Source organism: Otolemur garnettii, unplaced genomic scaffold (assembly GCF_000181295.1).
Source record: "Otolemur garnettii isolate 467f Iridium unplaced genomic scaffold, OtoGar3 scaffold00012, whole genome shotgun sequence".
Classification (NCBI taxonomy): domain Eukaryota; kingdom Metazoa; phylum Chordata; class Mammalia; order Primates; family Galagidae; genus Otolemur; species Otolemur garnettii.
The window spans coordinates 22,943,599-22,967,051 of record NW_003852407.1 but is presented as its reverse complement, the minus strand read 5'-3'; the positions used below and the strand labels follow the sequence as shown (position 1 = coordinate 22,967,051).

Here is a 23,453-nt window from a genome sequence, read left to right as displayed (position 1 = left end):
TCAAATAAAGCTTTGATCCTGATCCCTAAGAGGTTTATCAAAGACATGGGTTACCTCCACATGGCTAAACTGGATGGTGAATTGAATTCTCAGTCCTTATGTGAGTTGACCTTTGGGGACAGCTTGGCACAGGTGGTCACTCCTCTCCTTTTAAACACTCCCTAACCCTCCTTTAAAAATGTGACACCCTGTAGATTGCTCTCCTACCTCACTCTGGCCACTCTCTCCCCCTCTCTGAGTTCCTAACACTAGAGTCCTCAAAGGCTCCCTACTGAGCTTTTGCTTTTCTTTGTTTGGTTACTCCTCCTCACACTCGCACCTTAGTGATTTCACCTGTGTCATGTCTTTACTTGCTATTTGTACACATAGTGGCCCCTACTCTGTAACCCAGCCCTTTCCATTGACCCTCGAGTCAAATCTAAATATCTCCTTGAAATCTGTCGCGCAATTCAACAGATTCAAACTAACTTCCTGATTTTCCTTATCTAGCAAATAACATCCTCCCCAGTGCTCAGACAGAATGCCATGGGGTTATCCAAACCCCTCTTCCTTCCCACATGGGTCTAACCCTTCATATTCTGTCAGTTCTATCTTCAAGCACATTCGCATAATGAAGTTATGTGATGGGCAAGTTATTCCCATTCCGTCTCCAAGCTCCCCCCTCCAAGGTCGATTCCGAGAAAGTTCCCAAGTTCACAAAAATCCTTTAGTCCCTGGTGAACAAACAATAGTGGGAAACTTACTCAAGCTGTAATCCTGCCCTGAGCTAACTGCAACAATCTGCTTTTGTACCTGCTTGCTTGTCCAGCTACAAAAAAAAGGGGGAGGGTATAAAAGACAACCTGCCTTCTGCTTCAAGGCTGACTGCCTTACAGAGCAGTGGTCCCCCACGCAGGTGTAATAAATCACCAACTGATTATAGCTAAGTGGGGTCCAAGTCTATCTCTATAGGTTACAAGGGATATAACAGTTAGGCCTCTCTGCGTATAACAATTAACTCAAAACAGATCAATGATCTAATGCATAAGAGCTTTTTAAACCATAAAAGTCTTAAAAGAAAACATAGGGGAAAATCATCATGATCTTCAATTTTGGAACAGATTGTTAGATACAACCCCCAAAACAAGAGCAACAAAAGACAAAAAAAAAAAAGGGTAAGTTGGTCTTTATCAAAATTAAAATCTTTTGTGTATCAAAAGACATTGAGAAAGTGAAAGACGACTATGTTTTAAGTGTTTGTTCATATGTTTAACATTCGTATGTTTTAATTCTCATCCCTCACGTCATGGTGTTAGGAGGCATTCAGAGCCTCTGGAAAGCGGTCAGGTCACGATGGCTCTGCTCCCATTAGTGCACTGTACAAAGGCCCAGGGAGCTACCTTGCTCCTCCTGCCACGGGAGGTTACAGTGGGAAGATAACCATAAGAGAGCAGACCCTCATCAGACACCGAATCCCAGCCTCTAGAACTGTGAGAATTAAATATTGAACATTTGGACTGCCCAGTCTACCCCTTTTTATTATAGTAGGTCAAATAGACTAAAACAATAACCCACAGAATGAGAGATAATATTTGCCAATCACAATCTAGTAAGGGCCCAGTATCCAGAATATACAAGGAACTCTTACCACTCAAAAACAATTAAAAAATAGGCAAAAAATTTAAACAGACATTTCTCCAAGGAAGATATACATTGATACATATAAAAACATACTCAACATCATCAGTCATTAGGGAAATGCAAATCAAACCACAGTGAGGCCACTTCATACCCACTAGGATAGCTGCCATCAAAATAAATGTAAAACAGCGAGTGTTGTGGAGTATGAGGAGAAACCGGAACTGTCGCACAGGGCCAATGGAAATGCAAAAAGAATTCAGCTGCTGTGGGACAGTTTAGTAGTTCCTCAAGAAGTTAAACATAGAATTAATATGCTGTTCCATCAATTCTACTCCAGGTATATACCCCAAAGAATCAAAAACAGGTATTCCAAAAAGCACACATATACAGGTATTTGCATGGTCATATCCGTGCTGTTCACATTAGCCAGAGGGAAGAACATCTCAACTGTCCATTGACAGAGGAATGGACAAACAAACTGTGGTCTGCACACTCAATAGAATAGCACTCACTTGTAAAAAGGAGCAAGGTGCTGGTAAAAGATAGAACATGGATGAGCCTTCAAAACATTATGCTAAATCATAAAACCCAGACCCTAAAGGTTAATGGAGCCAGAGGTAAGGACATTGAGAAGAAAATGCTTAAGGAATAGAGTGTTTTACACTAAAGTGATGAAAACGTTTTGGAACCAGATAGATGTGGTGCTTGAAAAGCACTGTGACTGGACTAACTGCCACTGTTCACTTTCCAATGGTTGATTTTATGTTCTATCAATTTTTAGTTTAATTCAGAATCTAAACTCTTGTCTGACTTCTATTGCTGCCACCGTGGCCCACACCCCCAGCTTCTTCCACCCGAATTATTACCAGCCTCCTCCTACCTGGCGGCCCAGCCATTCTTGTCCCATTGGGCTTTGCTCAGCACCAAGCCAGAGGATATCATTTTGAAAGTCAGATCATGTCTTTCCTCTGCTGAAAGCACTCCAGCAGCTCCTCATAGCCAAAGCCAAAGTCCTTACAAGGCTTTTCAAAGCCCTACACAAAGCAGCCCACTCCTGCTCTGACCTCATCTTACCTTATGCACTCCTTGCCTCCAGTGGGGTTAACCAGACTCCTTGCTGCAGACACATTACTGCCTCAGGGCTTTTGCACTGCCTGTTTTCTCTGTTTTTAATTCTGCTTCCTAGAAATTTACAGCCCCTGGACCATCACCGACATCCTTTCTCCTATGAGAGAGGATCGTCTCCTATGCCACAACGCTAACCCTCAACGTCCTATCTGAGCAGCAGAAGCACACATCCCGTCATTCCTTTCTCTTAGTATCTACCCCTTATTTATTATGTTTATTTTCTACTCCCTACCAGGTGCTTACTAAAGCCTAAAGAGACAAAGAGGAAGGGGCTTTGTGACCTTAAAAGAACAGATCTTAAACCACGAGGGTGCCTGCGTGCTAATGTGTGTGCACGTGGTACACACAGAACCGGGACTTGCTTTCTTTAACAAAGGGCTCCTGGTCGCAGGTTCGGAGGGAGCAGACCTCAGCCACTCCACGTTACCGAACACTACGAATAACTGTGAAAGGACTTTAGAAAAAGTGGCCACTCACACTGGCTTATCTCAGTTTGCAGAACCGCATTGAGAAAGCTAGACCCAAAATACAACAAAAAGGATAAAAAAAATTCCAAGTATTAAATAAAGTCTAAATGCCTACAGTAAAAGTAGGGATGAAAGTTCTTGGTTCTTTTATTGATCTCATTAACAATGAACGATTTTTAAAAAAAATTTAATGCTTAATGAATCTTTTTTTTTTTTTTTTTTTTTTTTTGAGACAGAGCCTCAAGCTGTCCCCCTGGGTAGAGTGCCATGGCATTACAGCTCACAGCAACCTCCAACTCCTGGGCTCAAGCGAGTCTCCTGCCTCCGCCTCCCAAGTAGCTGGGACCACAGGCGCCCGCCACAATGCCCGGCTATTTTTTGGTTGCAGCCGTTATTGTTGTTTGGCGGGTGCAGGCTGGGGATTCGAACCCGCTACCTTAGGTGTACATGGCTGGCGCCTTAGCCGGTTGAGCTATAGGCGCCGAGCCTGCTTAATGAATCTTAAAGAAACAAAAATTATCTGTGGAAATCTTAAAATTTACACAGTTGAATGGCGGTCGTTCCTCATCAGAGTTTATCATTAACATCCAAGAGAACCGTCCCTGTGCTTGGGACCATTTTCCACAATCCATCGGAAATTGGTGAAGTGCAAAGACCCGGCTGGCTTAAGATACAAGATGCTTAGAAACCTATTTTTCAAATGTTTTGAAGTATTTACAGATTGTACGATAAAAATATGTATAGGAATAAAAATAAATAAAACTAAAAGTGGTAGATTTATGACAAATTTATCACGTCTCTTTCTCACTCCGGTAGTACATAACCTACAAAAGTACTCAAATTATTAAAAAAAAAAAAAAAAAAAAAGAAGCAGCAGTTACACAGCTGTATGCTCCTTCTAAACTAATAAAACATCTTTCAGTTCTGGGATCTAAAGATACACACTGCAGCCTCCTCTGACCATGTTAATGCAGACCAGCCTCCATCAGCAAGCACGCTAATCTAAATCAAATTCCATCTAGTTGAAAATAATCATCATGTGCTGCCCAGAGATGGTGAGTATGAATGGATTACTGAAAATATTCATGGTAATTGCAGGTTGCTATTTATGTTGACTAGATTTAAAGTTTACTTAGTGCCGTATCTAAGTGTGCAGACCCCCAGTGCAAAACCCACAGGAACATTACTCTCGACATCCACACTACCAACAGCCGCGGATCCTCTCTGCAGTGTCACAGTGCGGTTGTTATTTTATGGTGTCAGGTACGCTGCTGGTGACAAAATGAAAATTTATGACTGCAGTCATTTTATTTTCAAGAAATATGCTTTCGCAAGAGTTTTTTTCTTTTCCTAGATCAGTAAGTTAAAGATCAAGGACTAAATACCATCTTCCAAAGCCCTCGATTTTTCTGCTTATTATGCACCAATCAATGACCATAATTGAAAGGAACTTTTTAATTATAAAGAATACTATTTAATGTATAGTCCCCAATTCTCAAATAGACCTAGTAACACACAAGTTATAGTGGTAAGTGGGGAATAAAGAAGATAAGCTCTAAGATAAACTTGCTACAAGATACCCAGATATTTAGGTTGGCTCCCATAAGACTTCACCCTTCTCGGTGTTATGTCATAATCGTTTTTACCATCACCGTCATCAGAACTAGATTAGAAATCAAGAAACCTGAGTTCTACTTCCAGGCCTGCTGCTAACAACCTAGCTAAACATGGAGAAGGCCTCTAATCTCTCTGTGCCCTAATTTGCTTACTTATAAAATGAGAAGGTTGGTAATAAATGCTTTTAAACCAGAATAGGAACATGCAAGGCAAAGATGACTGCCTAAATATTAAAATTGATCCTGATGCATAAAGGCAAACACATGCATGCCACAGGATTAAAAAAAAGGAATGCTTTTGTCACCAGGGAGGAAAGAGCAGAAGGACAAAGCGTTATGAAAAGAAATGGTGATGAGGAGGTCAAAAAGAACCAACACACTTTTAGCCCTGCAAGGAAGGGTCCTAAAAAAAACTGTCAAACTCTACATTCCCTTTGACCTAGTAATTCTACTTTTAAACACAAATCCCCGAGGAAAATATCCCTAAAGAAAAATCAAAGTTCTCTAAAAAGAAATCTCCATAGCAGCACTATATGTAAGAGAAAAAACTGGAAACAACCTGTGTGTTCAAAAATAGAGGCACAGTTAAGCAAAATCTGGTTTTGCTAACAAAATGGAACAAAGGCCTAGATGGCTACTGCTTAAAATACTGAACTATCTTCAAAGCGTGTCTGTATTCATGTGATGGTACATGAAATGTGAAGGCGGATCACAAAATTCCCTCTTTAATTTTCACAAAAAGGATATGGGTGAAAACCAGAAAAGAAAATAAAGGGGCATAACGAGTTCTTTGAGTTTGTTACTTGCATAAAATTCATTGCAATAGCGAAATATAAAAGGAGGCGGGGGTGGGGGATGAAAGGCTTTCTGAGCTAGAGCTGGGCTTCTACAGTTCATGCTGCTTCTATATGGTTTTCCTAATACCACTAACATCTTACATTTCCATCTAATGCTTAATGTTTCTCAAGCATTTTCACAGAGATTGTGTTACTTGTTTAAAAAAATAAAATCAGCATTCATGGCATCGATGCACCGAAACATTAAACTTTTATACCAAAAGTATGCCAAGTGTCCCCTAAGAAAAAAATACTATACATATCAGTGAGCCACTTTCTTCGCCCAACATCCATCAGCAGAAAACTTTAGGAAGCATCTGGAGTCAGGAGTTACGATTTTGATAAGCTCTTGGGTTCTAACGTCACCTTAACACTATAGAACATGCCACGAGGCAAGTGCCTTGGAAAACTGTCCTGTACCTCTTATGTACAATTACTTCTTTCCTCAAGCAATATGGTAGTTAAGTCATGGCAAAAAACAGTCAGTCTGGTTGTGCTAGTAATAGATTCCTTTCAGTTATAGTATATATAACGTGAATGGGCTTGAACTTCACTGTACAGCATTCATGGATATTAACTGTGGCATGGTATTTGGCTTCAGTGTATAGACAGAGCATTAGATTATCATCCCACCAAAAACTTCAAAACGATGGTGAAAGCTGAGAAAGGTTACCTAGAATTAGTCTAAGTAACAGTTTTCCAAAAGAAACCTTGACTGGTGATAACACTGTTATAAATAGAAATGTTAAGCTCTGTAATAGCCTGTGTAAATTTTCATCCTTCTATGAAGTATGTTTCTTCTAATCAGTATTTGAAAACATTATCTTTTAAGCTTTAAAAGACCGGTGTCCTTTAAAATATTCTAAGAATGATAAAGAAAAAAAAGTGAAGGTGCCTTAGGTGGAAAACTGTCAGAAAAAAAGGCTACCAACTGAACGCGGCAACAAGTGTATATACCAAAACTGTAGAAATTCTTCCAGAGACTATCATAAATACTTCTCTCAATAATAGCGAGAGCACAAAGTAAAAAATACTTTCAAACTTGCACAGTTAAAATTTTAGCAAAACTCCCAAGTTTCCAGGTTATACTACAAAGACGCTGGCAGGAGGCTAGATAATGTCTACTGTCACCAGCATTATCTAATAATCAGAAAAGAAGCTATCCTTTTCAAAATGACTCGACATACCAGAGTCATTAACCGTAAGTCAATAGTTTCTAGTGATACACCATGTGTTTATTTGTAGTCAAACAATTATAAGCTTTTAGAAAGAGAAATTACCCATTTAAAAACTGATCTCAAAAATACTGAAAAATGCAACATATTCCACTGACATTTGTTATCTGTCTGAATTATTCTATGGAGTTGTATCAATATACTTTGCACATCTAACATATATTTACAAACCATGCAGAAGAGCTCCAAGAGTTATATCAAGTTAAAGGAAATCCACAGACTGTGATGTGAATTAAATGAGATAGCAATTCAATGTTGAGACAGACTAACTCAAAACATTACCCGTAAAAATACCATGTATTGAGGCAGAGACAGGAGCACGCTTTGAAAAAAATTAAGTATCAATGTCAGAAAGATGGCATAGGTATAAGCAAATCCTAATTTAGATAGAAATTAAAATAAAATATAACCTGCACCCAAGAATTTTAGCAGCTCAGAATCCATTTACATTTCAAAGTCCTCTATCTATGGTATTCATCTTAAGTATTGTGGCACTAACGTTGGTCAGGGCTGTGGAGACACTTCAATTAAAGCTGTGTGGTAGAGCTCTGTGTAAATTAATTAGTTGAGGTTACACAGATTTTCTAAAAGCAGCCTCAGAGATCTTCAAGATTTGTGGGGAATTAGAATTTAAATACAACTTACTAATCAATTCTTCTTGCTTTCGCATTTCAATGACATTTTCCGTGTAATAATAAATAAGCCCATGAAAATACTACTAACCAAAATTTATTTGCTTTCAATTAGTGCTAAAGGAAGGGACTTTCAGTGTTGCTTTTGATACTCAGGTTTTATTTCAGATTTCATCTAGACTTATTGGCAAGAGTCTCCATATGATAACTATAATGAACTTGATCCATATTTAAATAGGAAATGAGACTATATTTGAAATTCACATATGCTACAACTAAATTAGCTATCTAGTAATTGCTATAAACAATGTCATAACAAAAATATGGATTTCATGCTGCTACATGGAGACATGTTAAATTTGTTCAATAGAATTTAGCTAAATATTGCAGTTTGACAGGTTTTCTCAAAGGTAAGAATATAATAATTTTTTCTTTAATTCAAAACACCAAGTGAATTTTTGCTATGAATGGTTTTTTAAAACCATTAGAACCAGATATCTCATAAATATTATTCCTTAAAATACATAAAGCGTATGCAGAAAAAACAGCAATAACCCATTGCAGAAAGGTTCCAATGGTAAATTTTAAAAGGAAGACATCTGAAGTTTTCAAGAGAACAGGGGACTTCTAATTATGTATATAAGAGATTCATGAGCTCTTCCGTAATCCTAAAATAGAGTCCCTACAGTCTCATTATAGTGATGGTGAAAAATTCATACTTGTTATACAGTGGAGATGATTTAGACTTTTTTAATGGCTCATTTGTTTCACGAGCACGGACACTGTATGTACAAATATATCTTTGGAGATAGTACCACTGAGAAGAGGCTGTCCTTCATGCACATCCTTCGATAACACTGCGCTGTAAACATCTTCAGGAAATCCAGTCTTGCATAATGCGATTTCACCAGAAGCCTCTACAGACGCCTGCAACACAAGAAAAAAAAAATGTGTGCAATGATTGCTACCTCCTTCAACTGAGAAACATTCCACTTGGCATAAAGCCTCATTTTTTTCAACTATCTTGTACAAATAACCCCTTTGTTTCTGAATGGTTACAGTTAACATGCAGAGGGCAAAGGGTTAATCATTTTGATAACTGGAGTAGAAGAAACAAATCCCACTTGTCTAGTCCAGTAAAATCTAAATAATACACATTCTGAGGGCTGAACATTTCCATGAAAATGGTCATTGTGACTGAAGAACTATCAAGTGGGCATGGGGTTGGGAGACAGCCAAGGAGGCTCTGAGCGCCACAAATCACCATCACGAACCTAACTTTTCAAGAAAAATGCATACATTCAAGTATATACATCTCTATATTTTCATCTAATTCTCTACAAAGCTTGTTTTAATATGCCTTGTTCATGAAAAATAACATAATTGGGCAGTGCCTGTGGTTCAGTGGGGAGGGCACCAGCCCCATATACCTAGGGTGGCAGGTTCAAACCCAGCCCCGGCCAAACTGCAACAAAAAATAGCCGGGTGTTGTGGTGGGCACCTGTAGTCCCAGCTACTCGGGAGGCTGAGGCAAGAGAATCGCCTAAGCCCAGGAGTTCTCCAACTTGCTGTGTGCTGTGACGCCACAGCACTCTACTGAGGGTGACAAAGTAAAAGTCTGTCTCGAAAAAAAAGAAAAAAGAAAAATAATAAAATTATAACATACTACAGGATATAAAGTATTTTATGCCAAGTCAAACCAGTCTATCAAAATGATACTATTTCTTTAATTTGAAGGAATACATTAAAAATATAAGACTACAATTTCTTTTTTAGACATTAAATTAGAAAGTAACTCTTGCCATCTTCTCTATCATCATATACATAATTACACTGTGTGCTTAAAACTAAAGTTAGGCTAATCCTCCAAATTAGTTTCACCACTTCTCCCAGCCCTACTGACATAAATCACAGGACAATGAGTCCTCAGCAGAACTCATGTAACACGTACATTAAATACAGGAAACTCTACCCTGCACCAGTGAGGACCAAATACAGGAGGAGGAAGAGGTGACTGAAGGCCACCCACGGCAGGGATTCCAGCAGGCCCAGGAACAGCATTAGAAGCAGTCTACGCTGGCGGGCAGAATCAGAAATTGGAAGGAAGAAGAAAAGGAAGTCCCAGAAACTTAGAAAACTCACAACAGTTGTCTGGGCGAAGCAATATGCTGCAGCTTCTTCATTAAAGTATTACCTGAATTATGCCTGTGACATTTTGTAAATATGGATGTCACAAAAATCTGGACTAACCTAATAAACGCTTTTCACATCTGAGAAAATACAGAATAAATTTAAACTTTATTAAATATCACACAGTATTTATTCTCAAAAAATGTCAGAAGCAACAGTGAGGTACTATTACAGACCCAGAAAATTAGCAAGCAGTTTTTCTTTTTTAAATAAAATCACAGCTGTGTCCATTAATGCAATTATGAGGTACAATGTGCTGGTTTTATATACAATTTGAAATAATTTCATCAAACTGGTTAACATTGCCTTCACTGCATTTTCTTAGTTACTGTGTTAAGATATTTATATTCCACCCTTAGGAGATTTAACATGTACCCTTGTGAAATGCACCATAGGTGTGGTGCCCCCAATTACCCTCCCTCCACCCATCCTCTTGTCTCCCCTTCCCTCCCCATCCTCTTTCTCCTTCATCTTGGGCTATAATTGGGGTATAGCTTTCATGTGAAAGCTATGAATTCGTTTCATAGTAGGGCTGAATACATTGGATACTTTTTCTTCCATTCTTGAGATACTTTGCTAAGAAGAATATGTTCCAGCTCCATCCATGTAAACATGAAGGAAGAAAAGTCTCCATCTTTCTTTAAGGCTGCATAATATTCCATAGTGTACATATGCTACAATTAATTAATCCATTCATGGGTCGATGGGCACTTGGATGTCTTCCATGACTCAGCAATTATGAATTGGGCTGCAATAAACATTCTGGTACAGATATCTTTATTATAATGTAATTTTTGGTCTTCTGGATATATACCTAGTAGAAGAATTGCAGGGTCAAATGGCAGGTCTATTTTTAGATTCCTAAGTAATCTTCAAACTTCTTTCCAAAAGGAACATGTTAGTTTGCATTCCCACCAGCAGTGCAGAAGTATTCCCTTTTCTCCACATCCACGTCAACATCTACAGTTTTGGGATTTTGTGATATGGGCTAATCTTACTGGAGTTAGATGGTATTTCAAAGTGGTTTTGATTTGCATTTCTGTGATGATTAAGGATGATGAACATCCTTTCATGTGTCTGTAGGCCGTGTGCCTGTCTTCTTCAGAGAATTTTCTCTTCAAGTCCCTTGCCCACCCTGAGATGGGATCACTTGTTCTCTTCTTGCTAATACGTTTGAGTTCTCTACTTTCACCATTAACAAAGATCGTCTCTCACTGGAATAAAGATTTAAGTTTAAGACATGAAACTATAACAATACTAGAAGAAAGTGCAGGGAAAACGCTTGAAGAAATCAGCCTGGGAGAATATTTTATGAGGAGGACCCCGTGGGCAATTGAAGCAACACTAAAAATACGTTACTGGGACCTGATCAAACTAAAAAGCTTCTGCACAGCCGAGAACACAGTTAAGTAAAGCAAGGAAGCAGTTTTAATTCGGTCTTGTGCACAAAAGGACGGTATCAAGTCAAGGATATAGATGAACCAGCCTCATAAGGACATGAGTAAGGTGGTAGAGACACCTTGGGGTATAATTTAGCAAATTCTAGTGAAGATGAATTTGGATATACCCTACATTTATGTATATTCCTAGGGAAACTCCCCAGGGGTGCTCGAGCAGACATGCACACAGCAGAAGCAAGATCACCCAGTTTCCATCAAGGGGAGAATGGACTATGTTACATAACCAAAAAGAAATGCTTCAACAACATCACAGTGCAAGAACTGCAACTACATTTATCCACAGGGCAATCTCTCAAGAGCAAAACAAAACAAAACAAAAAATCAGTTTCTGTAAGTTCCAAGCAAGAGTGAAGAAGAAATGTAATCACAAATCAACCCAGGGGTGACTATTATCGTTAGCGACTTCAGAAACCTATTTGTAGGACCTCCAGAATTCTGACTGAAGAGAAAGCAAACTGCAGTATGAATTTGGCAAAAAACCAGAAAGTACGATGGATGATTCCATTTATATAAAATGTAAACACAAAAGATGATATAACACTATGAACAAATACGTAATAAGAATATAAAACTGTACAGGGCAGTGATAAATGCCGTATTTAGTGGCTTCTCCAGAGGAGGCAGAAACAGGAAAGGCATAAGGGAAGACTGTACAGGCGGCTTTAATTTTATCTGTAACAATTCATTTCCTTTCAAAAAGACTTTGAAGGAACTAAGGTGGAACGTGAGGACCTGACTAGGCACACGTGCACAGGTTGTAGTGTACCCTACATGTCCTTTCTACCCTGCAAATTTCATGATAAAAATGGGAAAACTAAGAAGAAGTCAGGATTCCAACACCCATCAGGTCTGGGACGGGACACTGGGAAATATATTCTAACGCTTGACACTTAAAAACACTCAGGCACTTATATGGAGCAGCACTTGATAAGGGAAAGCTTTTGCTTTTAGGTAACCAAAGCAAAGAGAAGTTGCCAGACTGCCATAGAAAATGCATGAATGTGTTGTAAACCCGGGTTCCACTAACCTCTGAGGGGTCTGTCTCTCCACCTATAGTCCAGGCTCTCAGAGAGGGGAGCCGTGGCAGGTGTAATCACAGAGGGAGGTCAGGAAAGAGCTCCTCAGGGCTGCGGGCCAGAAGAAAACAAGGACCCCGAGCAAGTAGGGTCACATTCCCTCCTGGGCTTTTGGGTTCAGTCAACATGCAGTTTTACAAGCAAGTGCCCAGAAAAAGTCAGAAGACTAGGGGAAAACAGCAAGCTTTTCTTTGATTCTACTCCTTGTGTCTTGATTCCCAGTGGGTCCGCCCCAAGGTAGAGCAATCGGCAGCACCGAGCTCCAAACCCACAGGAATGGGGTTTCGGGGCCACAGTAAGCCCTCAGGGATAAGGGCACATTTCAGAGTTTTAGTCTCTAACTTGTAACCAAAAAAGGGAACTCCTGTCCTAAACATACTACCCCTTCTTAGCCTCTCTGTGCTCACTTTCCTCATGTATGAAAAAGTCACGTGTTGGCTGTGAGAATTACTGAAACAACGTCTGTAAAACACAGTATTTACCAAATACTGGCTACGAATATTAAACTCGTGCATTACTTTGAATAATTTCATAGTCATCTTAAAACAGCTGAAAATTTTCTAGCTGCTTCTTCCTCGAGACAACATGGACCCACAAAATAATATGCTACGATTATTAATCTGTTACGTGTTTTCTTAAACTCATCTCCATAGAATTATTAAAACGTGTTTCTCTCTGTGCATTTATTATTAATTTCCTCTCTTTCAATCTAAAAATAACAAAGATAACAAGTTCAAAAAAAAAAAATGGGCAGCACTCAAATGAATACGATCTCCAACTCTGAGACAGTACAGGCTTACTCCGTGCCAAGCATGGTGCTGTTGAATTATCTCATGCAATTCTCTCAGCAACCCTACAAGGCTTGGCTGGTACTAGGGCTGAGATTTTGGAATACAATAAAGCTGGTAAGCAGGATCCACCCAGGGAAGCTGACACAGTCTGGTGATAATGATTCCGGGGGGCAATGAACATTCTGTAGTCCAACCTATAGCCAATGTTTGAATGTCCTACAACAGTGGTTCAAAACTGGGGTGCAATTCTGGCCCCCAGGAGACATCTGGAAATATCTGGACACGTTTTTGGCTGTCCACGCTGGAAAAGTGAAGCTCCTGGCCTCCAGTGAGTAGAGGCCAGAGACGCTGCTTATCACTGCTCAGCACACAGCAAAGGAGCGCTCAGTCCAAAATGTCAACAGAGCCAAGGGTGGGACATCCAGTTACACTCCAACACATGGAAAAGGGGAGTCCACCTACCCACTAAGACCCCCCACAGTGGGAAGCTCCCTGTTTCTTCCAACAGCCCACGAAGCGCTTGTTGGAGCACACTCCTCTTCAAAAGCCACAACCCAGCCCCTGTGGCTCGCTGCCCACATGAACTGATCTCTCTGCCAGACCCGGGATAAGTACTAAAAGTTCAGACAATGACAAAGAAGAACACCCCCCAAATAAGTTCACTGTGGGTACAGGAGTCGGCCATGAATAACATGCACTTTCCTAATATTAAGTTTTGTTTTAATTTTCTTTGTTTATTTCAAATTAATACAAGGGTACAAATTTTTAGACTGTGTAGTTCTCACTTCCAGGGTAAATTCCAGGGGGCATGGTATACACCCTCACCATGTGTGTGCACCATCCCACCACACACCCTCCCTCCTTCTGACACTCGTCCTCCCCCTTTCCTTCCCCCCTACCCCCCAATTTTCTAACATTCATATAATGTAGGGATCAGCAAGCTTTTTTTTATAAAGGCTAGATTGTAAATACTTCAGGTTTTGTAGGCCACAGGATCTCTGTCAAAGCTATTCAATCTCTGTCATAGGGCAAAAGCGCCCATAGATGACAGGTCAAAGAATAAATGTGGTTGTGTTTCATTCTAATAAAACTGCTTGTACCCCAAAATCTGAATGTCATTTAATTTTCAAGTGATGATAGATATTATTTTTCTTTTGATTTTTTAAACACTATTTTAAAATGTGCAAAACATCCTTGGCCGGACAGAAACAGGCAGCAGGGCTGTAGTTTGCAAAGTCCTGGAACAGGAGGGTAAGTTTCACATACCCCACAATTTCACTTCTCATGATATTCCCCCAGAGGAGAGTGAGACTGTCAGCCAGTTACAAACAAGAAAACAGGTTGTCACACAAAAGTGCACTGAAATATCCAAGACGTCACCTCTGGGAAGAAGAGGAAGGTTTCTAACCCTGACGTCTTCCCAAATACAACAAATAATTACAGTTCTTTCAAGAAATACATACTATTTACCACTAGAAATGGGGAACAAGATACAGCCCCTGACCTTCCAGAGTTCAAGGCTTAATGTATGAAGTCAAGATATGCAGAGAGCCCAGGGCAGGGGTTCTAGGGGCCTTGTAAGCAGAGACCTGCAGGAGCAGAGCACTGAGGGTGGCAGGGAAGCCATCCCAGGCGGTCTGTGCTCCAGCTGAAACAAGGCAGCAAGAAACAGCACAGTGCCTGGGGAATTATAATGAGCTCAGCGCCGCTAGAGTCCAAGAAGCAAGGGGGGAAGTCGAAAGTTGAGGCTAGAGGGTGACCCGGGGTTAGATCATAGATGACTGGGGGGCTGGGGCGATTCTGCTGGCCTGGAGCAGATTTTAAGCACAGGCAGATTGGATCTGATAGAGAATTCTCTGATTGCTTTGTGGGAAATACGTGTATGTGGGGGGGGTGGGGAGGATGACAAGTGACAACTGGGAGACAAGCTAGGACACAGACATGAATCAGGGCAGGGGCTACAATGAACAAAGAGGAGCCCAACTTTATCTGTGTGCAGACACTGACCACCACTTAACAAGGGCAGGACTCAGGGAGGCGGGCGCTCAGAATGGGAGGACAGGCGGCATGTTTCCCGCCCAGTGACTGGGCTCATGGGTGCCACACACCGGGGAAAATGTCGCAAACTTATGTCAGGAACAGAGTGGTAAAGAAGCAGAAAATCTGCTGGTGGACGTCAAAGGCGACTCCACCGCTGAGGTGACATTTAGGCTCTGATTTTAAATATGATTAAAAATGTGCCAAGAGAAAGAGGAGGAAGTGGAAAGGGGCATTCTAGGCAAAGAAAAGGTAGAGCAGAACAAAGGCCCTGTGGATTTATGCTGAGCCTGTAGTCAACCAAGAGCACCCTGGTCTTTTTTGCCAGCCAACTGGTAAGTCATGGCTTCCTCCCATAGTACCTCGGCTGCTGATCTGGGGACCCTAGCGACAGCAATGCACACTTACCCCTGCAAACTTGGATCTCAATAAATTAGTAATGCCTGCTGGCATTAGTAATTCCTCCCAGCTTTATGCATCAAGAAAGTCTAATGAGACAAGGCCTTCATAAAGATGCTACTCAGATGCTAAAGACAGGGCTGGTTACCTGCCCAGACACGGCCTTTACCCCTGACATCTTGAGCAAGGTGGCAGGTTTGGAGCCAGTCTGCCTGGCTTTGAATCCCAGCTAGCACAGGTGAGACCTCTGAGAAGAATCAGTTCCCACATCTGCATGATGAGAGTAATAAAAATAGCGCTTACAGAGCAGATGTGAGGATTAAATGCGCTAATACACAGAGTGGACATAAAGTTCACGTGTAATTTACTATGTTCAACTATTTTAACCTGCACACGAACTTTATGTCCGTCCTATATGTAAACACTCAGGACGGTGTCCAGAGAAGGAGGAGGATCCAGAAAAAGAGAAGGATGAGGAGGGATCATTCAGTGCATTAGCTATTTTGTCATAATATTATTAATTCTCGTAGGACAGTAAGAATCCAAAGCTCGGCATACCCATCCTATAGCCCAGCAGTTCCTAAACTTACTCAGCAGAGCAAGCAATCGGGACACTTGTTTAAAATATAGATTCCTGGGTTCCAACACTCATTAAAACAAAAGCTCAAGAGATGAGATAGTCAAATCTGTACATTTAACAAGTGTCTGTGCTGCATTTGGTAGACACACATCCAGACCATAACCTCCCAAAACCTTTCTCAACTTCAGACATGGCATAGCTCCCTTAAGATCCTGCTCACCAAGCCCAATAGCTCAGCAACACAGAAACAAAGACGTGATTTTTTTTGTGCTCATAGCAATCCCGTGCAGTCTACTCTTCTGTTTGAAAACTATACCTTCTTGATTTTATTTTTTGTTTTGCTTTTAACACAGACATTACCCCATCCTCAGTCCCCCAGCAATTCCCCTCTCCTCCTCGATTTCTCAAGGAGATGGAGTAGACACCACGTCCTCTCCACCCGCCAGAGCGAAATGCACGCTGGTCAGAGGATCTGCACTCATTTAGTGCCGCTCTGTGCTCCCGAACAATCAGCTCACCTATCTTGAGTTTCAATTTCCTCTTACAAGTATTTGCTCTACTCTTCCCAGGCCGAAGATCGACCTCCCTGTCTAGAAAGGACAGAAGTGTAATAGGAGTTGAGGAGTTCTGCTTGCCTGTGAGTATCAGTCTCTCTGTTCTCATTCTGAACTCGCGGGGACATCGCTTTTTGTTCTTGTTCAAATTTTTCCACAGTCTCAATCCTGTGAGCTTGAAAGCCCTCAGTCCACTACTCTTTCAGGTTTCTGTTCCCATTATTCTTTTTTATAGTCATCCTCGGTCACTGGACCTGCTTTCCAGTTTCCTCCAAGTCACTCCTAAATCTAAATTCTCAACTATCCGTATTTGGCCACAGTGAACCGACTCGTCCAAGCACCTTGCCTCTCCACCTTCTCCCCGAGAAGATCACTTATCTGAAAGCAGCCCAAACAGAAAGGAATCATTATCTTTTCTTTCTGGTTCTGAAGACTGCCCTATTGAAACCTAGACTTATGTGTTTTTGCTTTTTTACTGATTAATATATTTAAAATATCAATATTTACTTTTTTTTTTTTTTTTTTTTTTTGAGACAGAGCTTCAAGCTGTTGCCCTCACAGCAACTTCCAACTCCTGGGCTCAGGCAATTCTCTTGCCTCAGCCTTCTAAGTAGCTGGGACTACAGGCACCTGCCACAACGCCCAGCTATTTTTTGGTTGTAGTTGTCCTTGTTGTTTGGTAGGCCCGGGCTGGACTCGAACCCACCAGCTCCGGTGTATGTGGCTGGCACCTTAGCTACTTGAGCTACAGGCTCCCAGCCAATATTTACATTTCAAAATTAAGTAAAATACAAAGGTTTTAAAAGCAAACTACTCAGGAATGTCTGGCTCACTTCTATGCATTATATATACTCTTCTCCCCCAAATTCCCACTAAAGCTCTGATTATCTTGGTTATCCTACACACTTAAGTTTAATCACTTAGATGTTTTCCCTCAAAGCATCAATCTCTTCCTTTTGCCCGATCGGATACTGCATGGTCACAATCTAGTAACAAGTAGATTACTGTTCATAGGTTACCAACTGTAGTCAGCAAAGTTGAAATCTTTTACTTTACAATGTTTGCTCACCTTATTCAGGGTTGAAATACCGGCAATAATGTGCACCGGGGTTGAGACACAGGGCTCGGCAGCAAACCTATCCCCACCCCGCTACTACCTGTGTGACACGCTCCATAACCTCAACTGTGCCTCACCTTCTTCCTCTATGATCATAATAGTGATAATGATTGTTAAAAGTATGGGCCACACAGGAGGGCTACGAAGAGTCTAAGGGCTTAGAAATAACATTCCATTCACCACAAGACAAGAGTTAGCTCGTATTATTCGGCCACTATTGTTTTATCTCTTTGCTCTGGAGTACCTGAGAAATACTGTTAAAGACTTTTGTGAAGTAGGAGTATCGTAAAGACACAAAGTTCGCAGAAAATAAAAATTCATTCACAAAATGGACAAGAGAAACACCAGTAGAATTCTTCACATTTAATATGCGCTGTGTGGGCTGGAGGTGGGGCGTGGTTGTGGGGGAGGGCAGTAACTGTGCTAACACTTTTATCATGTGGTTGTCTTCCAAAAGACATAATCGAATAGAAACAGTTAGTGAAGATACTGTTAAAAGTGGTTATTTGGGTACACGTAATAGAATAATGGAATTGTCCAAGACCAATTCGGCATGACTAATTTTTTTATGTTTTAATCCAATTTATCACCATATGATTACATTTGCCAGATTCTCTACATCTCACAGGATTCCATCCATGATGTTGAAGAAAGCTATGTTAAGACGATTATTCAAGAGCGACTGCCACTCTTTCAAGATTTTTTTTGTGTCGCTAATGCCGCTGGTGACAGTTTAAATTTCATATCCCTAAAAACATGCTTAAAATGTGCAAAAATTTAGCCCTGGATGGTCCAAATTTTTTTGTTTCATCATGCAGCACTCAGGGGGGAACTGACTGTTTTCCATACTGGTCCCTTAACTCTTTCTTGCCTTTACAACATGTTCTAGAACAGCTTAGGTGCCAAGAATACCCTACCGAGGCCAGGTAGTCACCCAGTTTGACCACTTTGTGACTTCAATCTTTGCCTCAATCATCTTATTAGTATGTGTCCTTGAATAGCTCCAATATCACCCATTTTATATTCCTGATAGCCATGCCTATCAATCAAATCAGGACAAATAGAATATTTAAATGTAGCAACGCTGTTAGCCAGGAACTCAACAACGCTGCTGAAATCGAACCCTTAGCTAGAAGATAGCACCACTTGATGAACAAAAATCTGAGCCTGACATACAAAATGTGGTTTAGAATGTCATCTTCCCGGGAGTCAAACTCATCAAAGCTTAGGACAGTACGGGGACACACACCAAGTGTCATCTGCATGGTCCTGTGCACAGTCCTGTGTCTCCTGTACCCTAGCGAAGGGAGGCTTTCTAGGTGTCTGGGTTTCCTTGAGTGGAGTCTCAAAAGACAGACAGGCGCTTACCACAAAGTGTACTGTGAGTTCAGTGTAATAGGGAGCAACAACACACCTACGGATTTAGCTGGCATGTAAAAGTGTAACATCATTACTATAGTGGCTCGGGCAGCCAGCCAATTAAACTGACATTAAAAGTTCCAGAAGTACCTAAGGGAATTCAGGCCAGACCTGTCTTTAGATTGATTCTGCCTCATCAACTCATTACACTCACCAGAGACCACAACACGCTTATATACAATATCCAAAAATGTCATCAGATAGTATAGCACTTGGCATTCCACTGTGTTTATAATCAACTAGGGAATTCGTCAATGAAATACACTCAGTATCAGTGATTGCCAATATCTACTGAGTGCTCCCCAGGTGCCAAGAAGTGTGCTACAACACTTTCCATGCACTGTATCTTCAATAAGTCATCTCACCACCACCACGAGCTAGATTCTGTCAGCAGCGTCATTTTAGAGGCCAGGGAACAAACGTTAAGGAAATTGCCCTAAGTCAGGGGTCCTCACACTTTTTAAACAGGGGGCCAGTTCACTGTCCCTCAGACCATTGGAGGGCCAGACTGCGGGCCCCAGGACGAGTCGGCTGCTAAGCCGGACAGGCAGCGGTGGCAAAAACATCCAGCAGGCCGGATAAATGTCCTACGTGGGCTGCATGTGGCCCACGGGCCATAGTTTGAGGACACCTGCCCTAAATCATTTAGCTGGTCAACTTAAGGATGGTATTCAAACCAGTGCCAAATGGCTTTGGGGATCCCCTTAATCCAACCACTAAAAAAGCCATTAGGAAATATCAGCTTACATTGACACCTAACGCATAACTGGCTAAGGGTTAAAAACTGTTCTCCATGAATTGAGACCAAGTGACATACAGCCAGCTCCCACAATGAATTTTCCCTAAAAATAGGATTCTCAAACATGGTGTATGATACACAGGGTAGCCATAAAGTTCATGTGCAATTGCATTGAAATTATAAAATAATTTCAAATGTTTCTGTTCCCTACAGGGGAAAAAAATATGCAGAAAAAAACATCTGGTTAAACTTTCTTAAACATCTTGCTTTTTAAAGTGATTCGAATCAAAGTTCCAGTCCCACCCTTAAAAGTTTCTAGAAGTACACATGGAAAATTATTAGTAAACACCTATCAGTGCTAGTGCGTTAATTTTCAGGGTGCTGTTTATGAGGGAATAATTACAGACTGCAATGAATCCCGTATATGTTCTGTACTCTGGAATCCCTTGTGTCAACATACAATTAGGCCCATTTCATAAAACCCAGAGCACAGCTTTGCTTTTTAAAAGTGGTTAAAGATGTTTATGGTCCCTGTAACTCTGATTTAAGTTGAGCAGCTGGACCTAGTGATGATTTAGTTAATTCTGAGTCCTGATAAGATAAACACAACCCAATTATGACATTATTCTTATGAGAAGAAAATAACCTTCATGGCACAGCTTCCAGAAATGCACAAGGGTGAAAAGGGGGCACTGCCAATAACGTCAGAGTTCAAAGCCATTCCTGAACTTGTTTTAGAAGCAGCGCCCCATGCAATGGTGCTCCCATAGATGAAGCAATAAAGAAAAATAGCCCCACGCCCTGGATTTCTACTGAAGAGGCTGCATAGCTAATATCATCAGTTCTGGTTTCAACACAAAGGTAAGGACCAGCATTTCCCACCCATGAATATTGTGGGTGGGGTGCTCCCATAGATGAAGCAATAAAGAAAAATAGCCCCATGCCCTGGATTTCCACTGAGAGGCTGCACAGCTAATATCATCAGTTCTGGCTTCAACGCAAAGGTAAGGACCAGCATTTCCCACCCATGAATATTGTGGGTGACTTTAGTCTAGCCTTTGGATTGTTCCAGTCGGCCACTTGGCTCACCCCAATAGCCCCACATTTTCCACTGCACTAATTGGTCAGATCCTGAATGGCGGTTCTCTAAGTATGGCCTGGGGAGTGGACCCCTTCAGGGGATCTGCAAAAGCAAAACTACTTTCAAAGTCTGGCCTTGCCCATTCTCATTTTCTCACAAGCATAAAGTGGAGTTTTACACAGGCAATGTGACGGGCGGCACCTTACCAGGGAAAACGCGGAAGCAGATACAAAAAACAGCTGTCTTCTTACTAAGCTGGATGCGAAGAGCTTGCAACAACGTCAAAGCACAATGCTACTCTTCCCCGTAATTGCCTTTTTCTGTTTTAGAAAATGTAGTAATTTTTTCATAAAATTGTTATGTTTTGCAGGGAAGGGGTTTAATATTTTCAAATGAATTAATAAGTATTATATTATTTTCTCTGTTTAACTTCCCTATGGTAAACACTAATAGATATTACCCACATTCGGAAAGCTTACTGGAGTAACTAATACTTTCTAAGAGGTGAGAGTATCCTGAGACTAAAAAGTCGTGAGCTGTCCCGCAGGGGAGAGGGCTGGAATGAACTCAGCTGAAGGCAGCATTTGAAGGAACCATCTGGGCATCTGGTGGCCAACCCTGTCCCCTGCTCCTCCCACCTGGGAGTCACAGGCCACAAAAATGAGTGTGGTGATCTCATTTTCCATACTGGGAGTTCACAGCTCTCCTGCAGCATTTGGTCATGGGGGAGGGGGCATGTCTGTGGAATTTGGAGACTGCGGGATTCAGTTTCAGGGACAGGGACATTCCCACAGATAAAGGCCACACCCTCCAGCCTACTGCTTATTCATAAGCATGGTGATAATTCCCCCCCCCGCCCCCACCACCAGTCTGATGACCCTCTGGCTTACACTCACCTAGTTCAGAACTCAGACAAGAAGAGGTCCTACTTACTGGGCCCCTTCAAAGACTTTAGCATTTGGAGACCTTGAGAATTATAGAGAACAAAATACTCACAGAGGGACTGGGGCTTCTGGCAAGAGGATAGGGGGGCTTTACCCAGGCCCTGTGTGTTCTTTAACTGGGTAGTTTGCAACCTTGATTGTGAAGAGTGGCTGGTTTTTATAGTTGGGCACGTGGCTTTTAAGATCAAGAGGCTTTAATTCCCAAACCACAGGGTATTTTGATCTGGACACATGACCACAACTTAGGGTGGTTTAATCTCCAGGAACGTAGTTGTTTAAAGAGGTAGGCTGACAGCAAACAGCGACCCTCAGTAAAGGCCGCAGACCCAGAGTCTCAGGGAAGAGGCAGGATGCACGGTGACCTTAGCCAAATAAATGGCGAACACTATGCAAGGGCTGCTATAGTGGGGCCTCAACAAGGGTCTGCAGTAGCTTAGCACTTCTGGAGGTGCCTGTGGACCCCAGCCTGAATAAACAAAGGCAGAGAAAAAGGGGATAATTTAAACATCATCTGCCTAAAAATTAGTGAGCAGAAGAGTATTTGCTGTTTTTAAATGACACCGAGTTCAAGAGCCCCAGCAAGGATCTCGCTTTAAATTATTAGTGACAGGCCTTTGAGAGCGGCAAAGTGTTGGCCACCTCAAATCTCTTTCTGCAATTTGGGGCTGAGAGGGCACATCTTGGATCCTCACAGCCTGACCAGAGGCTCCAAGTGCAGCTCCCAGCAGCTGGTCTGGCTGGTCTTTACAAAGGAAGGAGAAACCCTCCCTTGCAGACGGGCCTCTCTGACCAAAGCAACTCCACGGCCAGTGGCCATGGTGACAGGGGACTGCAAACACCAGCGCCCAAGGCAGCCTTTCACCAGTCACCCACCGACCTGAGCCCACCTCGGTGACAGCACTGCTGGATGCAAGAGGCTCAGAGGGAATGTTCAAAGGGAAAGGAGGATTGAACGTGCTGGCTGCAAAACAAAACTCCAGGGGGAGGTAGTTTAGCACTTCCTATTTACCCCCTGGAGGTGGGGTGCACTCAGGCATGCAGGGGTTCCTTGCAGAAAGCTGGCATTTGAGATCTGCCACCTTCATACTAAATTCAGACACGCGTGACTCTTTTGTCATCTTGTATACTCTGCGTCTTTAAGTTTCCGTTTCTCCCTTTGAACTCTGTTGGGTTCAAAGGTTGTGGATTCTGGACAAAAGGATTACACTAACTAGCATCCAGGGAAGGCTAAAACGAAGAACATCTCCCCTGTCCACCCTCAGTCCTCCCCTCCGGTATGTCTCCGGAGCATGAAGGGTGGGCTCTGGGAAACAATTTCGCCTGAGATAGCTCTTCCTAACTCTGTAGACTGTTAGACTACCGCTGTGATCATCTTCCATGTCCCATGAGGTTTGGGGACTCTTAAAAACTAAACCCATAGATCTTTTAAGACTTCATGAAGTTGGGGGCAGGTCTCCCCTGGCAGACACCCACCTCCTCTACAGAGGAGTGAAATCCTTTTCCCCAATTTCCATGTCATGGCAGCTACACAG

The 23,453-nt window shown here is 41.7% G+C and overlaps 1 protein-coding gene across 1 annotated transcript in view; it reads right to left on the bottom strand.

The window, feature by feature from the left end:
* CDH2 (cadherin 2) overlaps positions 1-23,453 on the bottom strand; it is a 219,346-nt gene that overhangs the window by 181,045 nt on the left and 14,848 nt on the right. Inside the window, exon 2 of the mRNA XM_003784768.3 lies at positions 8,350-8,461. Within this exon, the coding sequence (XP_003784816.1) occupies positions 8,350-8,461 (112 nt within the window). The remainder of the gene's footprint in view (positions 1-8,349; positions 8,462-23,453) is intronic.